Raw genomic sequence first — 25,683 nt, 5'->3', positions numbered from 1 at the left:
CTCCTGAAAACTGACTTCATCATCATCATCACCAAACCTATTTTCTATCGATGGAATGAGAAAAGAGTCAAAAATGTCAAATGTACACCTGTGAATTAACTGTTAAGTTAATTAATAATAATAATAATAATACTACATTTATTTTATATAGTGCCTTTAAAAAATTGCTTTCTCAAAGCGCTTTACAGGCAAACATAACAACAGAGAAAAACAACACACTTTAAATACAAAAATAAGCAAATAAAAATGAATAATCAAGTAAAAGCAATCCTAAAATAGAATGATTGTGATTGCCATTTACCCTGGTCCAGAGGCAGTCACCTCTGTTTCATTAAAGCAGCACCAGACAAAAGTTATAGATTATCTCCCTGGGCAATGCAGATTTGTGATTCATCACTGATTATCACTTTCATCCAATCATCTACACTCCATCATTGCTTCTCTCCGACCAAACCTTGTTTTCTTCTGCTTTGGTTTTCGTTTGGCTTTTCTTTATGTAAATCAAATTTCATTCAGCTGGTTTCTTACAGTTCTGTCACAAATATTGACTCCTGTTTCCACCCTTTTTTCTCCATTTGTTTTGAGCATTTTCTATTTTCAAGGCATATTGCTTTGAGATTTCTATTCTGGCACTATGACGTATTCCTTGGTCTGCCTGTATATTTTCCTTTTATAACTTTATACAAGTTTATACTTGCACCACATTTTAGAAACACAGCTGACTAGGAAGTGGGAGCAACCAACTTCTTTGCCAAAGTTGAAATTCCTTGTTGAAGGAGTCATGAAAACATTATGGCTTCATGAAACATACCTCAAACAAATTCACTTACATTTTTTAATTATTAATTTGATTCAATTAAACAAGTCCAACAGCTCATTAAGGTGAGTAAGCACTTGAACAAAACCTTTGTGTCATATCTGTGATTTGTTTGTTCGCTATAAAGTATAAAATGCTATCCACCAAGTGTGGTGATTCCATTTTTTTTTTTACCAGGGGATGGAAGAGAAAAAACATTTAAAAATCGTACTGACCCCAAACTTTTGAGCAGTAGAAAAATATGAAACGCACCCAACAGTTGGCCATGAGTGCATCCAATAATAACAGGAGATATCTCACCCTACTGCATCCTTTACTCTTCTATTTGATACAGGCTAGCGCTAAAGGCCATTATGCTCTCATTCAAAAATTCTCCACTGAGAGCCTTCAATACTCCACACAGCCTTTTGCAACACACCATGCAGCACCTCAATGAATGCGTTGAGATATCACCTGAACTGTGTGTGGGCGGTATTAGTTTTGATAAAAAATAAATAAATAAATAAAAAACATTTGCGAGAGAGTGCAGAGGCTGTATTTGGGGCCATAATGTTGGTGCAGCGCCGACACTGCCAGACTCCTGCATTATTAATGCGGGCAGGAGCACGCCGCCCCTCCTTGCCTCTAAGCACCTCTCTCCCTCACTCGCTCGGCAAGTTGTGAATTCTGATGCCGGTGAATGAAACACGTAGGAGTGAGACTCATTCAGCTTTTTCCCCTCCTCCTCCCCCTCTCCATCCCTCCCACCCTTGCTATTTTCCCTCTTTCTCTCCTCCCTCCGCCTCTCCTTCATTTTCTCCCTCCCATCTACGGATGCTGCGGTGGTTTTTGCTGATGAGAAACACACACACACACACACTCACTCTAGAGGCTGAGGGTTGGGGGGCGGGATCTATCGCAAAGCTGTGATACATTTTCTGTCCAAAACAAATAAAACTTAAAAAAAGGAGAAAAAAAATTAACAAAATGTGAAAAATTAAAGAAAGAGGAAAACAAAGCACAAGTCTCCACTCTCTGCTGGGCCTGATGAAAAATGCAGATGTAAGAAGACCTCCACCTGCGATGGTGTCTGGCTTTGTCCTGTGTACTCTTACTTATGAATAATTGAGACGTATTCAAAGTTTCAAAGGACAGCGTTAAAGAGCTGCACATCACACATAGCATAAAATAAACAACATCTAAACAAACAAAAACACAGGTCTCAAGCTGCATGCTGATGCCTGCAAATAGAGTTTGCTGTGTCGCATGAGTGCACACTTATGGACTGAACGCAACCGTCCTCATACAACACGTGCACACACACAGTGCTTACTTCTCAAATTCTGCTCTCCTCTGGATGGGGATTGGATTAAAGGCAGAAACCTCCACCTTCCGCTCTTCATACTCTTTGAGTTTCTGTTTCAGCATGACAATCTGCAAGCACACACACACACTCATTAGGCAAGCTAGTCTCATGTGGATTAGACCCATTTCACCTAACAAGAGAAGCAAACCAGATTTACAAAGTAAATAATTCCACATTAAGATGTGATTAAGGATGAGATTCATCGAGTCTTATTTTTTTTACCTCTGCTTTCTGCTTTTCACAGATGATGGCATACTGTCCAATGTGACTGTCCAAGCTCATCACGTTACTCCTCAGCTGAAAAACAGTGAGAGAGAATCAGAAATACGATTAATATTATAATCACGCTTTGATACAATCTTTGTTGGTGGTGAACTTGTGGGTTGTTGGTTGAGGTACTGCTGAAGCTGTGCGTGCATGTGTAGGACTTACAGTGGATTTGATCTCCTTGGCGCGGTTGGCATATTTGAGAGTGTTGTGTGTATCTTCATAGGAGAGCAAGGATGGGCTGACGTTCGCAATCATCACAGTTCTGCAGTTTCCACCCAGAGAGTCTTTGAGGAGCCGTGTCAGCTTGCTATCTCTGTAAGGAATGTGCGTCTTCTTACACTGAGAATAGAAAACAAACGAAACCATAGAAAAATCGAATTCAAGAATATCACAAAAGGACGTCAATGACACATTACACACAATAGCTTAAAAACAAAACAAATACAGCTTTCTAAAACTAGGCTGAGATTTCATGATTAGGCTTAATTTCATTATTCTGAGATGAGTTTACATTTAATTTACAACAGATCCTTCGCTAAACATTGTCTTAAAAATGTTACTGACAAGCCAAGCTTTTGCTCTTTTCTAATATAAGTCTATGGAGAATCCTTGTGTCTGGATAGTTGTAAAAGAATTTTAAATGGAAAACATCCAAAAATAACTAAATGGCTAAAACATTGTTACAGGGTGACTTATAGTGACAATGTACCCAGAGAGCATACAAGAGAAATTCAGTCTGAGGTTTCAAGTCAGCATGAAATAATAATTCACAAAATGTTCTAAATTCATGTTATTAAATCTTATTGTAAACGATTATTTTGAGCATTCTTGATTTTTTTTTTTATTGTTTTTGACCTTGTAATTTTTAATCAATATGTCATAACTCGATTTTAAGTGAAATGAAAGACTTCTCTCTGGTGATGTATACAGGACTTCAATCATTTAGTCCACTTAACTAGAGATGCACTGATTGCAATTTTTCTTGGCTGATTCCGGAACCATTCAATTGCCGATCAAATAACTATAATTGACCACATACAAACAAAAATCTACTTTTCTTCAACCCGAAATCTCCAGTTCATTCCTATGGGATGTTCTGTGAAGCTTGTCTGAGTTCGCAACAGTAACCAGGGAGGGTGAAGTTTATCTTAAATTAACAGCAATCCGAGCATTTCAAAGTATAATTCTCAATAAAAAAATAATTTGGTTCCAAAACTTGATTTGGTTATAGATTTTGGTTTAAAAATGTGCTGTTCACAAGACTAAGCCCATTGCTTGCAAAGCCACATAATTTTCTTCAGTACATTTAAAGGTGCTCTAAGCGATGTCACACGTTTTTTTTTTAGGCCAAAAAAGTTGTCGTCACATCTAGCAAACATCTCCTCACTATCCGCTAGCTGCCCGTCCCCTGAACACACTGTAAAAAAAACAAACAAAAAAAACACCGGTCTCTTTAGACAGCCCTGACTCCACAAACAGCAAGAAAAACAAACTGGCCCAGTCTTGGCCACAAGAATGATTTGGGGGTGGGGGTTGGGGGGTTAGTGCGCGTGCACATGAAGGGGAGTGGAGGAGAGAGAAGCATGAAGAGGGAAGTTAGCTAGAGGAGAGATGTCCTACTAACAACTACTAACGTTAAAATTGTATATTCTCTTGAATTTTTATATGGCCGACACACGACCAAAGAGATGATGTTCCGATGAACAAATAAAGAATAGGGAAAAGGAGAAGGAACGTGAAGTCCCGAATTTACATTGGAAAAGCGTTTAAAAGGTGGCGAGAACTCCGCCAGCAGTAGGGCTTCCAATCCGACATTCAGGTGGCTCTCTTTTTGCTGGACAGGTGGGTAAATCCAGTTTGTTTTTTCTAAAACCACGGAAGGGAGGCGGAGGGGATGGGATGAGGACGAGGGAGGGTCGAGCTAGCCTCCGTTTTGTTTGACAATACTTCGAACGTCAACAAGAAGTGACGTCACCCAGCATCGGTTAGAGCACCTTTAAAGGGATAGTTCACCCAAAAATTACAATTCTGTCATCATTACTCACCCTCCTCAAGTTGTTCTAAACATGTATCTGACATGCAAGTTTTTTTGTTCCTCAAAATATCTTCTTTTGTGTTCAACAGAACAAAGAAACACATGTTCAGAACGACATGAGGGTGCGTAAAAGACAACATTTTAATTTGTGGGTGAATTAACTCTCTAAGGTAGCAAAAAACACTGATGCTGACTGACCTTCTCTACACATCCTAACAATAACTTCAAATGCATCTAATCTCAACAGCTTCATGCCATTACAAGCGTTGAAAGAGCCAGTTAGCACTCTGGCTTTCATCTTGCTGGTCTGTCTGACCCGAAAGGAAAGCATTCACAAACTGATGGTCTAATTAATCTCAGGATCCAGCGATTGATACACAGTCCATATACAATGGCATCCACAAAAAAACTTCAAAGCCAAGTTTCCACTTTGCTAATGTGAAAACATACATGGAGAATGACATATGCACAATTTGCCAACACAAACACAAGAGCAGTCACAAAAAAAAAAAAAACAGCAGTCAGGGGATAGAAATGTGGAAACGTTGTATATCCGATCTCGTCCAGCTTATGTATCAAACTATAGCCTACATCTGGAATGTGTATGTGCTCATGTTTTCATTATAGCTTTGAATCAAGTGGTGGCCTGCTGGGAACTTCACAAATCCCTTTGCAAAGGGGTATAATAAAGACCTAGGCCCACTTTTCAGCCATTTTCTCATTCTCTGGTAGGAACTGCTGCACCAAGAAGAAAAAATTGCATTTTTAGTGATAAAACACCAGATTATGTAACCGAAAAACATACAAGCTGCACCGTCATGATAGCAAGTTTGTGAAAAATCACATTTCTGAAGGCAGCATGTTCCCTCTGTTGGCACGACAACGTTAGCAGTGTGTGTGAGAGTGCGAGTGGCCTGTTTCGGGCCCTCCCAGGAGAACGTGGGTAAGGAGAGCCGCCTGTGTGACAGGTTAATTTATGCGGATGGCATGAAAACAATACCTATGAAGCTGCACTGCGGAGGGGCCCAGAGACAGGGACAAACCTCCTCACCTTACACACACCAGCCAAAACACTCTGGCATCAAACGGCAAATACAAAAACCACAGAAGACACAACACAAACATCAACAAATCAAACAATCCCATGAAAATATTTAAACAGTGCTAGAACAACAACATATGGAGACATGACGACAAGTACAATCAATTTACAAGAACAATGAAAAGAACATGGATGCTGCTTTGACAGACAATAAACAGAAAGAGGGCCTGCACTTATCCAGCACCAAAATAACTCAAGTGAACATCTCTCTCAGTTTTTTGACCATTCCCATATTTATGGGTCACAGGCTTGTTCAAGTCAGCTGTTCTACAGGCGAAAAAAAAAAAATTACTGCATGCTGAAAAACTCCAGACAAAGCAAACGAGTACAAAACTAGAACAGCCTTAACGTTTAAATAATGCCTCCCTCCATTTTGCTCTTCAGTAAAATAAACACAAACAAAGCCAGCAATTTAGATACTTGGACATGAGCTAGAACAAGTAAACTTCTACAGTACTTCATCACTTAAAACAAACGTTTGAGAAACAACAGTTACAATGCGGTTACGCACGCACATGGTTGTGACAGCAGTCAACCCATGCAAGCAAAGTTCGGAGTCTGTAAGAAATGAACACATTCAGCAAGGACTCAAGAAACTGAGCAAAAGTGACAGAAAAGACATTCGTAATAATACAAAACATTATTATTTCAAATAAATACTTTTACATTTTCTGTTCATCAAAGAATCCTAGAAAAAAAATTTATAAGTTCCAACTTCCAACAAAAATGGCAGCACAACTGTTTTCAACATTGATAATACTAAAGGGATACTTAACCGATTAGCATTAAGTATGGAAGAAAATAATGTCAAATGTTTTTGAAATAAAAAGCCTGTTGAATTACACTACTTGGAAAAAAATAGGCCTTACATTAACCATGCTTGCATTTTAATGCATTGTATTTTTAGGGCTTGCATTTTTATGGGCCGAAATTCAACATGGTTGAATATTTAAGCTGTGAATATTTCAATTAAAAACATTTCAAACACATTTTCATTATTAAAAATTCAATAATCCATATTCACCTTTCATATTTCACTTCCAAAATATTCAAACTGTTTAAAAATACAACCTATAATATTCAACAGGCATTTTTCGGTCCATTTTATTTCGCTTTGCAAATTCGCTTCCACAAATTCGACAGTAAATTCAACATTGACATCCAGGAACTGCAGGAAAAGCAGTAGATTGCCGAGCATACTCTCTATCTGCTGTTAGTCAACCTCACCAGCAGGGGGTGCAAAAGCGCGTGTTGTTGACGAAGACCAGCAACAGTTAGAACAAGCCATTCATTCATAAAACTCATTAACAGCAATGTAAGTGTATTTGTGATTATTATGAAGGCGGTTTTATGTTAAATTCAGTGTCTTCACGGTTACTTTTCCTGTGTAGCCTACTACATGCATCTTTCTCTACCGTGAACAAGATTATAATGTTATTCCCCGATGCGGATATACAGATCCAATGTAACATTTTTGAGGTTGATATATATTTCTCTTGGTTGTTTAGTTGCCTTAACTTTATATTGTGGCCATGTGCTGCATGCAGGCTATTAGGGTTTCCCTCAATACTTAAGGATTCCCCTGCTGGACATACAAAACGCTTAACGTAGCTAATATAACTAATACAGTGATATTAAAAACCAAACGCAAGTCCAGCTCCAGATGTACTCCGAATAACGCGCAAAGTTTAATGCTGAGCGTTTCCCAGTGACTGGCATAAAGTTGGCTTGACGTTGGACATTCGCACATTTAGAGACCGTCTCTAAAGTGTATACGACTTTGGTATACACGTTACTAACTTCAATAGCATTTGAATAGAACGACTTACAGTCATAAAACCAACTGTAAAGTGTTCATGTAGTGTCAGGCATACTGCACACCCTTTGGATTTTTGATTCAAATAAATTAAAGTTTGCTATTGAAGTTAGAAACGTGTATAATGTTGTATGCAACTTTGGAGATGGTCCCTAAATGTGCGAATGTCAAGCCAATTTTACATTTAGTCATTTAGCAGACGCTTTTATCCAAAGCGATTTACAGTTAAACTAACAATAGGAGGACAACAATATGCAAGTGCTATGACTCTTCCCAGTTTAAGCTAATGCAACGTAGGCAGCCTACTATACTATATACTTAGAGATAGAGATAGAGATAGAGATAGAGAGAGATAGAGAGAGAGAGAGAGAGAGAGATTTTGTGCCAGTATATCACGAAACGCTCAGCATGAAACTTTGCGCGTTAAAGGAGAAGTTCACTTTTAAAAAAACTTTTGCTGATAATTTACTCACCCCCATGTCATCCAAGATGTCCATGTCTTTCTTTCTTCAGTCGAAAAGAAATTAAGGTTTTTGATGAAAACATTCCAGGATTTTTTCACATATTATGGATTCCATTGGGACCCAAACGGTTCAAGGTCCAAATGACAGTTTCATTGCCGCTTCAAAGGGCTTTAAACGATACCAGACGATGAATAAGGGTCTTATCTAGCGAAACGATCGGTCATTTCAAAAATAAAATAAAAAGTTGACGTTTTATAAGCACAAATGTTCGGCTTGCTCTGTTCTGTGATGCGCGTTCGTGACGTCACGTAATACGCAATTACGTTGAAAAGGTCACGCTTGAAAAATTGAAGAAAATGTTCTTTTTGGCTTTTTAATATTAAAACACTCAGGATGCGCACACGAAATGGGCATTTTAAACGATAAACTGACACAAATACATTTGAAAATGTTTATATGGTCCTCCTTCCGCACATTTGTAAACACATCAAACTTGACCTTTTCAACGTAATTGCGTATTACGTGACGTCACGAACGCGCATCACAGAACAGAGCAAGGCGAACATTTGTGCTTATAAAACGTCAACTTTTTATTTTATTTTTGAAATGACCGATCGTTTCGCTAGATAAGACCCTTATTCATCGTCTGGTATCGTTTAAAGCCCTTTGAAGCGGCAATGAAACTGTCATTTGGACCTTGAACCGTTTGGGTCCCAATGGAATCCATAATATGTGGAAAAATCCTGGAATGTTTTCATCAAAAACCTTAATTTCTTTTCGACTGAAGAAAGAAAGACATGGACATCTTGGATGACATGGGGGTGAGTAAATTATCAGCAAAAGTTTTTTCAAAAGTGAACTTCTCCTTTAAGTTCATATTCTGAGTCCATCTGCTTGCCTGTAGCCTACATCCCCAATAAGGTGCGAGTTTGGTCTTTTATATCACTGTATTAGTCCATAAAGCTACATTAAGCGTTTTGTCCCGAGACGGAAGGGGAATCCTTGAGTATGAGGTATTGAGGGAAACCGATTATAATCCCGTTCATGGTAGAGAAAGCTGATGACATGTAGGCTACACAGGGAAAGTAACAATGAAGTTATTGAATGAAACATAAACACACCTTTGTGTCTTGATTATCTGTGTCAGTATGCGGAAAAGATGATAATTTTCATTTTATGAATGAATGGCTTGCACTAACTGTTGCTGGTCTTCGTCAACAACACGCGCTTTTGCACCCCCTGCTGGTGAGGTTGACTAACAGCAGATGGAGAGTATGCTCGGCAATCTACCGCTTTTCCTGCAGTTCCTGGATGTCAATGTTGAATTTACTGTCGAATTTGAACCACTGAATTTGTGGAAGCGAATTTGCAAAGCGAAATAAAATGGACCGAAAAATGCCTGTTGAATATTATAGGTTGTATTTTTAATCAGTAAAAAAAAAAAAAAAAAAAAAAAAAAACTCAGATGACGCAAAAATCGTCATTTTGCGTCATCGGAGGCTTTTTTGGCCAGAGGCTAGAGACTACAGCCAGTAGTAGGACTACAGCCAGTAGTTCCGCATGTTTTCAACCCGCCCACAGGGGGTGGGATCTCACGATAAAATAGTAGCCTAGTTCTTGTATAATTTCTTCCAATACCTCTGTAACTGGTAGGCGTGGCTTGGGAGTGGCCTCGTAGGGCAGCGAAGCAAGTGCATTCTGGGAGTTGTTGTCTTTCATCCACATGAGCCAAAAATACATTTTCTGGCTTTTCTCAGTCTAGAAGGCACCAACTTCTAAAATAATTTCACATTTCTACTACATAAATGACCCAATTTAAATACACATTCATCTTTCCAGCAGTGAAATATCCCTTTAAGAAATATTTTTTTGAGCACCAGATCAGCATATTAGAATGATTTCTGAAGGATCATGTGACTCTGAAGACTGGAGTAATGATGCTGGAAATTCAGTTTTGACATCACAGGAATAAATAATTATTTTTTAATTTATTAAAATAGAAAACAGCTATTTTAAAATTACATTTAATATTTACAATATTACAGTTTTTACCGTATTATTTATAAAAAATAAATACACAATAATAAGAATACGAATAATAAGAACAATAATAAGAATACCACCATATATAATAATAAGTCACCAAAATCATATTTTTTAGAACGCATTCAGTTGATGTGCTCTGGTTGAGAAGAACTCAAACGCCAAGTCAAATGAGCAACAGGTGCAGCTTGTACCAAAGAAAGAGGCTGTGTTCGTTGTTTGGATACATTTTGCCTTCAGTAAAGAACACAGACAGACAGACAGACAGACAGACAGACAGACAGACAGACAGACAGACAGACAGACAGACAGACAGACAGACAGACAGACAGACAGACAGACAGACAGACAGACAGACAGACAGACAGACAGACAGACAGACAGACAGACAGACAGACAGACAGACAGACAGACAGACCCAAAGCGAGATCACTTTTGCTTGCGACCTCACGGAAGTTTGTCAATTGTATATGAAAAATGAGAAAACCTGCACATAACCTTTTCACAGGCATTCCCCCACCCCATAGTTAGACAGATATTGTGATGCATCATTATAGGATTGTCTAACGATATATCGATTATTGCAGAATTGCTGTATCGTGAAATTATCGGTATCCTGAGCCATGTATCATATCAGGAGGTACCCTGTGATTCCCACCCCTATTTGTGAGAGTGCATCGAGTTGCAATGATGAGATCACTGCATTTATGCGCTCAACAGACATGTCTGTCATCAGCTACATACTCATTGCTGCAACCTTTCATGTGACAGGAGTAGATCTAAATCTAATGCTATAACTTTTCACAATTAATCTCCACAGCTGTAATAGTACGAGTTTCCGAGAGAGTTCCACATGTAATGCTCATTTCATATGCAAGATGTTAGTCAATCATAGCAGTGGCCGTTTACACTGAAGTATCACAGCAGACCCTTTCAACAGAGCGTTCAAATAAGAGGGATAAAATCAATGTAGAAAATGGACATTTATTTCTAAAGTGACAATTTTTATGCAAAAATCATACTAACATAAGTGCACCTCAGGAAACATTGTAAAATAAAAATACAAATGCAGTTCATGACCCCTTTAATGTATGTTTTTTGCAAAAATATATTTAAACGTTTTTTTTTTTTTTTTAAACACCTATGGCATATAATTATGTGCGGTGAACCAACTCACGCGATTTATGTTTTTGAGCTTCAGAATTTCTGTTAAGGGATCAGTGCCCTGACTACTGAACTAGGGAGCTGATTAAGACACCCTGTGATGGCAAAGCTGAATATTCAGCAGTGTCACATGATCCTTCAGAAATCATTCTAATGCTGCTGATTTGGTGCTCAAGAAACATTTCTTATCAATGTTGAAAACAGTGACTCTTAATATTTCTGTGGAACTGATACATTTTTCAGGATTCTTTGATAATCTTACACAAGATTTCTTTTGAACTTTCTGCTTAAGAAAGGCTTTACTGTCACTTTTGATCAATTTAATGCCTCCTTGCTAAATACAAGTATTAATTTCTTTAAAAATAAAATAAAAAATAATATAATTATATATCTTACTGAACCCAACCATTAAACTGTTTTTAGAGGTGTGACTCAAATTGATTTGTACCCTATAAAAAAATTTTTGTCAAACCTGTAAATATGATAGTCAATCACAAAAACTGACTGTGCTTCCTCCTTTCAAATCACCTAAACCCATGCAATTAATTTATAGTGCAGTAATTTGAAGAAATCAATTTAAAAAAGCAGACATGAAACACATCAGCTTCCATTCAGTGATTTTTCATAACCAACGCGAGTTAAAAGTTGAATAATCTGAATACACCGCAGCAAATTCCCACCTAACACCCAATAATAATAATTAAAGGATGGTTTATAATAGCTTATGGCATGAAACAAACACCGCAAGGCAGATTTAACAGTCATTTTCTAAGACTACATTCTATATCCGTCACGGGCTAATGGGATTGGGTGGTAAATTACCCTCAAACAGCCTCAGAGACGGAAAATCTGGATACAGTTCCACACAGCGTCTCTGGTGGAGGCCTACTGGAATCAGCACTAGTGCATGAGCAGCGCACACACACACAGGAAAGAGATAAGTGTACACAACAGATTCTGAGTTGTAGGTTTCCTAACCCTGATAGCATCAGTTCCTGAATCACTGTACCAGTGAAACCTTTGGGTTTGTCCCAAAAGCAAAGAAGAGAGGGGAAGACTAATACCATCAGAGTAAATGTGCCACAGCACGTTATGAACCAAGCTGACCCAGACTGGATGAAGACCAAGAAAGGTTAAAGTGAAGATAAGTAATAGTAGTGTGATACAGTAAATACATTTGTTTACATCACAGCAAGGGGCAGGTAATTGCTTTTGTGGTAGGCCCACACAGAATTTGTGTGGCCATTGTACGCATTTAAGTTTGTGTTAAATGATGCTAAAAGTAAGACATTCTCTGATAAACTCTTTCATACACTAATTAACAATGATAGTGAACAACAAATTTAGCTATCAATTAGTCAGACGTATGCATGCACTGCCACACATTTTTTTTTTAGGTGTTAAGTCTTATTGCAAAACATTTCATTGTAGCTGAATACTGTGAACACATAAAAAAAGCTAAAGAACACAAACAAAAGGAACTTTTGTCTGTGGTTTAAAAATACAACAGCAAAAACAACTAGCCTAACTAATATAAATTTCAAGCATTATTAAAGACAAGTAAACACTTGTAAACACAGTAATCAAAAAAAAAAAAAAAAAAAAACTAGCAATTGCACAAATAAATACATCTGAACTAGGGATGTTAACCGATGACCGTTTGACCGATGGTTGACCGTATCAACGTTAACCGATCAAAGTTGTCGGTAAAAAAAAAGAAAAAAAAAAGTGATCTCTAAATTAGGCTATTATAGACAGTGGACTAAACGCTAGGCCTACTACAGTTAGCCATCTCATTCCAAGATCTTTTTGTGTGAAGTCTTTGTGTGAAATCTTCCATTTATGTCTAAACTATTAGAAAAAGTGGTGTCCGCTCAACTGGGCTCTTTCTTGCAACAAAATGATATCTATGAAAAGTTTCAGTCTGGATTCAGACCGCATCATAGCACTGAAACTGCGCTCGTTAAAATCACAAATGATTTACTTTTAGCTTCTGACCAAGGCTGTATCTCAATACTAGTTTTACTTGATCTTAGTGCTGCGTTCGATACTATAGATCACACAATACTCTTAGATCGACTACAAAATTATACTGGTGTTCAAGGACAAGCACTAAGCTGGTTCAAATCATACCTATCTGACCGCTACCATTTTGTCTATTTAAATGGAGAAAAATTTATCATAACTCCAGTAAACTATGGAGTGCCGCAGGGATCTGTATTAGGCCCTCTGTTATTTTCAATATATATGATGCCACTTGGAAATATTATAAGGAAACATGGAATTAGTTTCCATTGTTATGCTGATGACACTCAAATATATATTTCATCAAGGCCGGATGAAAACGCAAAATTTTCAAAATTGACAGAGTGTGTTAAAGATATAAAAGATTGGATGACGCGTAATTTTCTTTTATTAAATCCAGACAAGACAGAGGTAATACTTATCGGTTCAAAAAACCGCCCACAAAACCTCGCACAATACAACTTTAACATCATAGGATGTCCTGTTACTTTATCCTCTACAGTAAAAGACCTGGGTGTTATACTCGATTGCAACCTGTCTTTTGAAAATCATATTTCATGTTACAAAAACAGCCTTTTTCCACCTTAGAAACATTGCTAAGCTACATAATATGCTATCAGTTTCTGATGCAGAAAAGTTAGTTCATGCATTCATGACCTCGAGACTGGATTACTGTAATGCCTTATTAGCTGGTTGTCCTGCATCCTCAATAAACAAGCTACAGTTAGTCCAAAATGCCGCCGCTAGAGTTCTTACGAGATCAAGAAAATATGATCATATAACACCGATTTTATCATCACTGCCTTGGTTACCTATAAAGTTCTGTATTAATTACAAGGTATTGCTACTGACTTATAAAGCCCTAAACGGCTTAGCTCCAGTCTATTTAACGGATCTTCTATCGCCCTATAATCCATCGCGCTCTTTAAGATCACTAAATTCAAGGCTTTTGGTCATACCTAGGATATCCAGAACCACCAAAGGAGGGAGAGCATTTTCACATTTGGCTCCAAAACTCTGGAACAGTCTTCCTGATACTGTTCGTTGCTCAGACTCGCTCTCCCAGTTTAAAACTAGATTAAAGTCGCATCTCTTCAGCCAGGCATTCATATAATCCCACAGTTCAAACTACAATCCGGCCTCTAGCTCATAAATGCCAGAGGAGAACTGGCCCCCGACTGAGCCTGGGTTCTCCCAAGGTTTTTCTTCTCCATTAGGTCACCTGATGGAGTTTTAGGACACCATTAGGTCACTTGATGGAGTTTTTCGGTTCCTTGCCACTGTTGCCTTTGGCTTGCTCAGTTGGGGATATTTAATTTAATTTTATCAATCAATAAATTCCTCTTGAAACAAACTTTGTTGTATTATTTAAATTTAATACTGTGAAGCTGCTTTGATACAATCTGTATTGTGAAAAGCGCTATACAAATAAACTTGACTTGACTTGAAGTGATCAAATCCCTCACACTCAATTTTTCATAACTCGCCTGTTTGTACTTAATAAACCAATAAAAACATTTGGCGCGAGGTCACAGCGTTTGGGTTCGCGCGCTCACAAGGTTTGCGAAAAGTAAAGGCTACAGGCTAAAACACTCGAGGTTAGAGCCAGGGCAGACGACAGGATGAAGCGTGCAAAGAAAAGCAGTGTGTGGGACCATTTCACCAAAAAGAATGACACAGATGTAAGTTGCAACTTGTAGGGGGTCGCACACCGGACGCGCAGCACAGCGCCGCGCCACGTCTAGGACAACTCGAGGTATCGCACACCGGACGCGCACTTTTTCAGTTTATGGCCAGCAATATTGTTATGTTTAAGGACATTATGAAATTAATATAATGTCTGTACTATGTTATGATTGTACTGTACAATTAAATAGAATCGTTGCTGAGTCTGCAATCTGAACACGTTACCTCAGAGCGTCCGTTAACTGAATGAATTGAAAATATCACCTGAAAATCCGATAAACCACTCAAATCGTAGTTAATGTATATACGGACTTCACCCTGTTCTGCAATATACATTTAGTTTTATATTTATTTACAGAAATCAGAAAATTGCTGATGTTATCGGATTTTCAGGTGAGAGTTGTCTTGGTGCGGCGCGGCGCTGAGCTACGCGTCCGGTGTGAGAATAATGTGTTCGAATTTAAAAGACGTGGCGCAGCGCGTCCGGTGTGCGACCCCCTTGTGTGATACAGTGCTCAAATACAGTAGTAGCACATCTATGATGTATCACCTGAAAACGCGACACCCGCATTGCGAAATTGCAGGCGCGGCTCGAAATGGCTGTTATTTAAAATAGCGTAGCATTTTAAATGCGGCTCGGTGAAGAAAATGTTTAGTTTTCGCCATCCCTAAACTGAACTAAGATATGACTGAAATAAACAGTTTTATAAGATTTTAAGGTATTCAGGTACAGAAACTATAATCAAATGAAAAATAACACCGCACTTTATAAAATATACTAGAGCCCGACCGATAAAGGATTTAAGGCCGATATAGATACAAATATTTCGTGATTTAAAATCCGATATATCGGCCGATATACATTTTATGTATAAACTGGTACAGTGGTTTTACTGGTATTACTGATGGGGATGTTCTTTTAATTGTATTGCAATTAAAGCAATACATGGCGAAATAGCACTTGAAGTCGGGAGCACTTCGACTCGGCACAGTAAAAAGTCACTCCTGAAAAATCCTCTCCCCCTCTCTTCTGTCATTAGAACCAACGTGACTTTTTACTGCGCAGAGTCGAAGTGCTCCCGAGTCCCAAGTGCTGTTCCGCCATACATTATAGTTATCTTTTTTACCCGCTTAGAAAAGTGCCACGTTTTATTTTGTGTCACCATACTTGGTCGTGTAACTACTCATGTAACTGTATTTAAATAGGGAAAACGTGGAGGTGTTTGGTCACTTCTAACTTCATCTCTGTTTGGTTCCTAATGAATGAACTAGGCTAAGCTAAGTGCTATCTAAGTGTCGCCGCGCGCCAGAGCGATTGAGTGCACGCACTGAGACGAGTATCCCTTTAATGTGGACACTAATATAATAATCGTTCTAGGTGTTAAGTCTTTTGATTAAAAGACTTAAAAGATAGTGAGAATTTTTTTGATAAATGTCCAAACCTATAACTAAAAGCGTACACATTTCATTAAATTGCAGCCCATGTTTACAACATCAAAATCGCATAAAAAGTTTTCAATTTAATAATAAAAACAGATCTCTTTCCAGCAAGATCTGGGTAATCCCTCAATCTTAAAGGGATAGTTCACTTTGAAATTAATTTTTGGTATGTTTTAGCTTACCTCAAGGGCATCCAAGATATAGGTGTCTTTTTTTCCGCAGTAGTTTCAATTTTGATATTTTTAGGTCAAACCGTTCTTGTCTGTCAGTCATATAATGCAGGTCTATGGTCACTGTCTCAAAGAGCATGCACAGAGTCCAAATTAAAACAATTCCCCGTCGTCCAAATTAAACAATTCCCCCATCGTAAGTACACATTGATGGCCTAAGACACGAAACGAGCGGTTTGTGTGAGAAAACGAACAGTATTTATATCGTTTTTACCACTTATACACAGCCATGTCCAAGTGATCTGATCTGACGTGTACGCAGACTGGTGCATAGATATATACACTAGATGTCGCCTTAAAGACATTCGTTCCAATGAACTGCCGTAGACAAGGCAACGTCTAGTGTGTATATATCTATGCACCAGTGTATATATCAATGTGTACTTACGATGGGGAATTGTTTAATTTGGACGACGGGGAATTGTTTTAATTTGGACTCTGTGCATGCTCTTTGAGACAGTGACCATAGACCTGCATTATATGACTGACAGACAAGAACGGTTTGACCTAAAAATATCAAAATTGAAACTACTGCGGAAAAAAAGACACCTATATCTTGGATGCCCTTGAGGTAAGCTAAAACATACCAAAAATTTATTTCAAAGTGAACTATCCCTTTAACGGGAGGTGTAGACCTACTTTGGGGTTGGCAAGCGTGTTGATGACGTTCCCCAGGGCGAGAAGTGAGCGGTTGATGTTGGCCCCTTCTCTGAGACGAGCCCCCTTGGTGTTGGTCGCACTGGCTCTTTCTGAGCCGGCCAGGTCGATTAAGCTCATCTTGGCCACACGAACATTTGGATTGAGACTGGCTGTCTTATCCTGCTGCCTCAAGTAGATCTGAAGAAAAAAGATGGAGCGAGAACATTTCTCAGGCTGAATATTTATATTTTCTCCTGACAACTTTATAAGTCAGCTGACACTGGTTTAAATTTTGCAGTTATCTCTGAAACACCCAGATCAATTGATAGATGACTGAGATGTTGGATTGCAGAGAAGATCAAAGCTTTATTACTTTTGAAATCACAAACTACGTTCATGAGTATAGGTAGGGCTGGGCGATAAAACGGTATAGATATTTATCGACGGTACACCATTGTCTGTAACGATATATCTTTTTTTGATATATTTGCTCGATATTTTCCTAAAAATGCGCGCATTGCTGGTGCGACCACCGCAACGTTGCCCAACATCAAATGGCAAACGTAATGAAAGCGGAATGAAACTGCGCTACTCATTATTTTGTGCTTCACGGACCGTTTATCAGTTTGGACCAATGCAGCGCGAGCCGATCTTAATCAAGCGACACTGTTACTACACAGTGCTAAGAGATCCAGTAAAGGAAGCATTTGAATTCGCCACTGAAGTAATAACATCGCTGCGAGATCTAGTGAGAAGCATTCAAATTTTTCTGTTATTATCGGATCAAACAGCGCTGACTTGGAAACCAGGAGAAACATTGTGCCATGAATGAACTAATAGTTATAGGCTTTAAGTCCACAGATCAGCAACATTCACCATGGATTTAATGTACAGTGCCCTCCACAATTATTGAACCCCCTGGTAAATATGATCAAAATTGGCTGCAAAAAATAAATCTGCATCGATTATCCTTGTGATCTTTCATTCAAAAAATGTGCAAAATTCTAACCTTTCATTGAAGTAAAAGAATTGAAAGTGGGGGGAAATCACATTATGAAATAAATGTTTTTCTCCAAAACACGTTGGCCACAATTATTGAAACCCTTTTATTAAATACTTTTTGCAATCTCCTTTTGCCAAGATGAGCTCTGAGTCTTCTCCTATAATGCCTGATGAGTTTGGAGAACACCTGACAAGAGATCAGAGATCATTCCTCCACACAGAATCTCTCCAGATCCTTCAGATTCCCAGATCCATGTTGGTGCTTCTCCTCTTCAGTTCACTCCACTCATCAGGTCAGGGGACTGGGACGGTCATGGCAGAAGCTTCATTTTGTGCTCCACAACAAATTTTTGTGTTGATTTTGATGTTTGTTTTGGATCGTTGTCCTGAAGGAAGATCCAACCACGGCCCATTATAAGATTTCTAGCAGAAAGCATCAGGTTTTGATTTTTTATCTGTTGATATTTGATAGAATCCACAATGCCATGTATCTGAACAAGAAGTCCAGGACCTCCAGCAGAAAAATATGCCCACAACATTAAAGATCCACTGGTATATTAAATTGTACACATGGGGTACTTTTTATCCTTGTGTTCACCAAACCCATCTAGTGTGTTTGCTGCCAAAAAGCTCTGTTTTAGTCTCATCTGACCACAGAACCCTGTGTTGTTTGAAGATCCAGTCGTGTCTGACAATTAAATTTGCTGGAATTTGTTTTTGGATGAGCGAGGAGTTTTTTTTTTAAAGCCTCCCAAACAACATGTGGGGATGTAGGGGTTGTTTGATAATTTTTTTTTTAGGCTTTCTGACCCCCAAGACTCAACTAATCTCTGCAATTCTCCATCTGCGATCCTTGAAGTTCTGATGGTCAAAATTGGGATTTTCAATTCTTTAGCTACTGTCTTACAGCCACTTTCTAGTTTGTGATGCTCAACAATCTTTTGCTACGCATCAGAACTATATTCTGTGGTTTTACTCATTGTGATGGATGATTAAGGGGATTTGGCCTTTGTGTTTCCTCATATTTAAACTCCTGTGAAACACGAAGTCATAGCTGGACAGTTTCATGTTCCTAGTCACCCTGGTGTACTAAAAAAGGTAAATATTAATGGGAATATACTTCAGAGATATTTTAATCGTAAAAAATTCTAGGGGTTTCAATAATTGTGGCCAACGTGTTTTGGAGAAAAACATTTATTTCATAATGTGATTTCCTCCCCACTTTCAATTCTTTTACTTCAATGAAAAGTTAGAATTTTGCACATTTTTTGAATGAAAGATCACAAGGATAATCGATGCAGATTTATTTTTTACAGCCAATTTTGATCATATTTACCAGGGGGTTCAATAATTGTGGAGGGCACTGTAGTAACACTAACTGTAACAATGGAAGTTGGGCAGGAATAGTAAAATGTTTTCAAGTACATCACACATCTTTTTCCAGCACTTCAAAACTCAAATATTATCATATTTTAATGTTATTTTTAATGTGATGACCAAACATTATTTGTTCATCCTTCAAATATTACCCCCATTTATAAAACTAAAAGTTACAAGGTGTAGGAAAACTCACACTTATTTAAAAATAAATTATTTTAATAAATTATTTTGATTAAATCAAGGAAATTTCTCAGGCATTTCTTTCTTTTTGCTGTATCAAAAACATACCTAACCGTGAATTTTGTGAGCCGTTACACCCCTACTTATTACAGATGTTGATCTACCTCAAAGTTTGCATTGATTGTTCTACGTTTACACTTTTTTGTAACATTTTATTTAAGTTCTAGAGTTTCTTTAACACTTACTTTTTTAATCTTAATAAGAAATAAAGAAGATTTTTAGTTTACTGCTAAAACTAATATAAGTTGTTGTTTGCCTAAATAATGTGGATAAATTAAAAAAAACTGTGGTTTAAATTCAAACTTTTCTACTTGTCTTAAAAAAAATAAAAATAAAGATTATAAAAAAGTCAATAATTATCGACATCGAACGATATGAAACATTATATCGTGATACATTTTTTAGCTATATCGCACAGCCCTAAGTATAGGAATAAAATAATCAGAGAAGCCAAACAGCTTGATTTATTATTGCCTTGTCAAATCTTCCAGGAAATACACAAATAGCACAAAAATCAAATTGTCTATTCACGCAAGTCATCTGATAGCTCACGCTCAATATAAAAACAAGAGGATTAATGTAAAGTTGCTCAGGCCCATAGGGGTGCCCACACACAGAATGAGGCCTAACAGCATAAAAAACAGTTACACAGAACCGGATGTGATATTTACAGAGAAAAGAGGCAAGATAGCGAGAAGCCTTTTACCTGGAATACGGCGTGGGAGCGGGAAGACGAGGCGTTCATGTCAGTGGGGTGCTGCGTCCTGTTTCTGTTGCCATAGTCAAGAGCTTCAAGGATGTTCTCTGCAGATTTGGGCTACAAAGTGTCACACACACACACACACACACACACACACACACACACACACACACACACACACACACAATCAGACAAAGCAAACCAATGACAACTCTTTGTGGTCTATGGTGACATGAATCAAGGTCACAGAAAAAGCACAGATGACACATGCAGCCCAACTTCACCTGGTGCAGGGTGAGTCCTTGAACCACAACTCCGTTGGAGCCATCCTCTCTCACCGCTAATGGACCAGAGTTAGTTAGCAAATCCCGAATCTGTTCATTATAAACCTGTTCCAGAGACAGTGCAGAACGTTATTACTCAGAAAACAAAAGGGCTGACTAACTCAAACTGCACAAAGAACAATGAACTAGAGCTAACACAAATATAGCACTTTTTGTGCACTCAGTTTTACCCCTCATTAAAAAAAGTGCTTAAAAAAAAGCATCGTAATGAAAATATTTCGCTTTTGAGTGATTCTGCATCCACGCTGCTAAGTGTCAGTAGATGCCTGCCATATTTTGACTAGTGCAAAAAACAAACACTGAGTGCACCTTTAACACATGCACAGTACCGTTCAAAAGGTTGAGGTCAGAAAGACTAGGCTATATTTAATCAAGATCAAACTAAATTGAACAAAACTGTTAAAAAAAGTGGAATATTGCATAAAACATTCGCAAATAAAGCAGCGTTTCCATTCCATGTGTTCAAGAGAACAAAATCGTCACTTCCTGGGGAATTGACTAAATATCTGCAATACAAATGAAAAATAATATCTATTTAAAAATAAAATGAAAAAATTGCTGCAATCAGGGAAGCCATTAGCCAGGTTTCAATTACAGATTTGCGCAAAACTTTTGCAATATTTTGTAAATGTCGATAAAAAAATAAAACTTTTGTGAAACGACGGCATTTCCATTCAACGATGTTATGCGAATAAAACGTAATTATCCTCTCGTGACAATTAATTCCAAAAATCATGACAAAAGATGTTAGTAGGTTTAAGTATATCGCAGCTACCACATCAGCCATTATTTTTTATCGAAGACGTAGGCATGTTACCTGTAGATGACCTGTAAATGCAGGGGAAAAAAATTCCATTGCAGTTTTCCAAAATATAATTTTTTCAAATTGCCTGAAAACCCACCTTATGTGAGCGTAATTTTTTTTTGCAATATATGTTTTTTGCTCAATTAGAAAAAAAAATTAATTGGCCGTATTTTCAATTTGCTCAATTTGAAGGGTAAAGGACACTTAGCTATTTTGGCTCTTTTTTCCAACATCATAAATGACTTGCATCTCAGAGGAGACGACGAAACACGTTGAGTTCAGATGCCAGGTTTTTGGGAACGCAATCATGTAAGATAATGGGAGGCAATTAAACTAAATCATTCAGACATTGGCTCATGAATTTCAGATGATCAAAACAATAAGACTGAAGACTGGAATAATGATGCTGAAAATTCAGCTTTGCCATCACCGGAATAAATGACATTTTTAAATATTAAAATATGTTATTTTAAAGGGGACCTATTATGCATAATTCATCTTTACATGGTGTCTGAACATAAATGTGTCGGCAGTGCATGTACACAACCACCCAATAATGGTAAAAATCCACCCATTCCTTTTTTTATATCCATAAATCATAAGCAGTGTTTCAGAATAAGCCGTTTTCAGTTTGTGACGTCATGTGATTGTTTGTGTTTATGTGAACTTTGTGTGTTTTTGACATAACCCTGAGTGCATTTGACAGTTTAAGCGCAATAAGACGTGAAAGAGAACTTAGTTTAATACTCATGGGACACGCCATCTGACATCCAGCTTCTTGTGCGTGTGTGCTCAGAAAACCATATTTAATAAGTTTAGATTGATACAGCTTTAAAACGCATGCAGATAATAAACTTTCATGATGACGAAGAACTGCAATGTCACGTGAGCGTGACCGCCATAGAGATGATAATCAAAACCAAACAGATGTTTTAGTTTTTGGCAGAGTATCTGAGGCACGAGATGTACTTCATTTGCATTTAATGATACAGGCATGAAAACAGCATATTTTTCCTTCCACTCCAAAACGGGCATTTAGCTTACAACATGGTATAAATTATAATAATAAACGATCTGTGGAGTATTTTGAGCTGAAACTTCAGACACATTCTGGGTACACCTGAGACTTATATTACATATTATAAAAAGGTTTATAGGTCCCCTTTAAATTGTAACAATACTTCACAATATTACTGTTTTTATTGTATTTTTGTTCAAATAAATGCAGCCTTGCTGATGGTGAGCATAAGAGACTTCTTTCAGAATCATAAAAAAATAATTTAAAAAAATCTTAACCGACCCCAAATTTTGAATGGTAGTGTATATCAGTGATGGACACATAAAATACTAAAATCCTCCAGCTATCAAGAGGTAAAAAACTACAATAAATCTGAATTAATAAATGCACAACAATACTGTTTACAGTCAGTGGAAATTTGAAACCTCACCTCAAGATAAGAAAACGCTATGTTAAATACTTTGTCCTCCTTGATGAGGTCCATACGATCAAACAGTTCCTTCATAGTGAGAAACATCACTCCTGGGGTATCACTAGTGCCCAACATGGTGTGCGTTTTTCCGGCTCCAGTAGCTCCATAAGCAAACACTGGCCAAATGAAAAGACACAAATTTAGGAATAAACTTGATCAGCTATACCACTGCCATAATGACATGAGCTATCTGAACAGTCTGATTTCCTGAGAAGTATCAAATAGTGACAATAAATAATCACCAATCATATAAATAATAATAAATTACCAGGGTTGTGTTTCCCAAACATATTGTATGCCGAATTGATCGTAGAGACCATTGGTGTCAATAGTTCTACGATCTACTTAGGCTTACGATGCTTTTGAGAAAAAGATCCCTCTAGCAAGGTGGAATAAAAAAAACACAGGCCTTGCTCTTGTAGCAGTAACAAAATGTGAGAAAGGCATCAGGCACTTCAAAAACTTTTATGCCACTGACATGGATTCACATTTTGTATCAACTTCAAGCAAGACAAAGACTGTCAGCCCAAAATTGCATAATAAATCCTGGTTTTACTGCTGAAACCAGGTACATGGCACAGAAAGTTACTTTCAGATTCAATGAAGAGAAATAAAATGTCTCACCAGTGCAGTTGTAGCCATTCAGGACACCATCCACTATTGCTTTAGTGGTGTTCTCAAAAACTTCCAGCTGTGAAGAGTCCTCACCAAACACGCTGTCAAATACAAACTTGAGGTCCTTATTGGCTCTCTTTCGCACATCCCTGTTGCCTACCCGCTGTCCTCGGAAAAATGTCACTTCTTCCTCTTTAGGATCGAAGACAAGCATGTGGTTGTCAACAACGTGGACAACCTTCTTGCAATTTCCATCCTTTTCTTTGTTGTTTAAAGGACGAACACGAACCACCACTTTCACGTGGCTGCACACCTCCACATCTGACATTGTCTTGTTTTACAGCTTCCCACTGAAAATCTCTGCTTCTAGATGTTTGGGTATCTGTACAACACAAGAGAATAATTTTTATAAACTGGGCGATTTCAAACAATCTTACAGTAATGGAAATAAAATACAAGAAAAAGAGCAAGTTACAAATAATTATTCAGTACTTTTTATGTAGGGAAAAACAAAAACAAATCATATGCCACTTAACGTTGTTTATTTTTAAGTGTCAAGACATGCTGGAAACATACATTAGTTTGTTTTATTGTGGCTTGATACCATTAAATAAACTCTAACAGAAGGGGAATCAACATAAGAAAACAAACGTTGAGCCTCATACTGCATATCAGCCAATAAAATTCTCTCATAGACTGTAACTTACGCAGGATGTTTTAGTATAAGGCCATTGTTGAAACCAAACCAGCATAACGTTGCTGCAAACCACATTTGGTGCCAATTCATTTTAATCGCACAGTAACACAAGGCCAGTTACATTAATTACACGCTTGACTATATCATCCGTCTTATTAGTTGATATAAGTTACTTTAAAACTATTATTGGCATTAGTAAGTAGCATCTGCTAGCGTTGCGCTAAAAGCTGCAGCTAACTGCTCATTCATTTCATTTGAATCACAAAAGATCAAGTTAACACAATAAAATGTGTATAACCTACCATCTGCTACAATAGGAATCCACGGCAAATGATTTGGCTATGGTATTAAGAGAAATTTGTACGTAAAGACTACATTTGAGCTGATAGTAAGCAAATCCAAAACCATAAGCGCGAATTTTTTAAACACAAGCTGCTGTTCCGTCCCTGCATCTGATTGGATGAGCGCATTCTTACGTCAGGGACGTATGACGCTATGACTGGTTCTAGGCGAATGAGAGTTTTATTTACGTTGGAATATTGCATAAAATATATAATTACATTGAACAATATGATTTCTAAAACATGTAATATATAGCAGATTTCAGTTAAGTGATAGTTATGAGCGTACTTTAAATGTTACTTCGCGGAATGTAATTTAGGTTACACATCCTGCGACTAAAATTAGCTTTTCAGTTTTAAGGATCTAAAAAGAGCCCATTTTTTACTGCACACAGTGATGTCACTGATCTATTTTGCCCCGATGATGTTTCAAAGAACTGATTACTGTATCTGATACTACTACCATATTTTCATATATTCATAATCTTGAAACATGTACATATGGCAGTAGTCACATTTATGCCATGTGGAAAAACCCAAAGCCCCATTTTGATTTAACTGATTGATTATTAAATTGTATTGTAATATTAAACGAAACCAATTAAAAGTATTTCACCAAACCAAACCAAAAAAAGTATTTCACTTTTCCGACAACTATATATATATATATGCCTGGAAATGTATAAAATTATGTTAATTTACTGCTGTATCTTTCTATTGGTTCTATAAAAAAAAAAAAAATTTTTTGACTCTGTAGTTTGAGACTCACAGTTGTGAATAGAATACATACTTATTTCTTTAGATGCATGAATCACTGAACTATGTATGAAGTAAAATATTTGTGTATAATTTGAGAAATTGTGATTAAACTGATGAACATTCATTGAAGTGTCGCATATGAATTTAGTCACATTCTGCATATGTAAAATATCGCTATAATGTATCTCAGTGTATTGTGCTCGTCCTGTTGCAGGAGGAACACAAAATCGTAAT

The 25,683-nt window shown here is 37.5% G+C and overlaps 1 protein-coding gene across 1 annotated transcript in view; it reads right to left on the bottom strand.

Moving 5' to 3' along the window:
* The window catches only part of kif18a (kinesin family member 18A), a 37,923-nt gene extending 13,133 nt beyond the window's left edge, over positions 1-24,790 (bottom strand). The window contains exons 1-9 of the mRNA XM_082162591.1: positions 24,652-24,790; positions 23,662-24,034; positions 22,996-23,153; positions 20,683-20,787; positions 20,405-20,515; positions 17,077-17,274; positions 2,595-2,771; positions 2,385-2,459; positions 2,130-2,230 (exon numbers count right to left, since the gene is read on the bottom strand). Of these exons, the coding sequence (XP_082018717.1) occupies positions 2,130-2,230; positions 2,385-2,459; positions 2,595-2,771; positions 17,077-17,274; positions 20,405-20,515; positions 20,683-20,787; positions 22,996-23,153; positions 23,662-23,980 (1,244 nt within the window). The 5' untranslated portion in view covers positions 23,981-24,034; positions 24,652-24,790. The remainder of the gene's footprint in view (positions 1-2,129; positions 2,231-2,384; positions 2,460-2,594; positions 2,772-17,076; positions 17,275-20,404; positions 20,516-20,682; positions 20,788-22,995; positions 23,154-23,661; positions 24,035-24,651) is intronic.
* Positions 24,791-25,683: the final 893 nt, after the last annotated feature.

Source organism: Leuciscus leuciscus, assembly GCF_965113295.1.
Source record: "Leuciscus leuciscus genome assembly, chromosome: 2".
Taxonomy (NCBI): Eukaryota; Metazoa; Chordata; class Actinopteri; order Cypriniformes; family Leuciscidae; genus Leuciscus; species Leuciscus leuciscus.
Note: the sequence above shows the minus strand (reverse complement) of the source record. Positions and strands in the feature narration are given on the sequence as shown.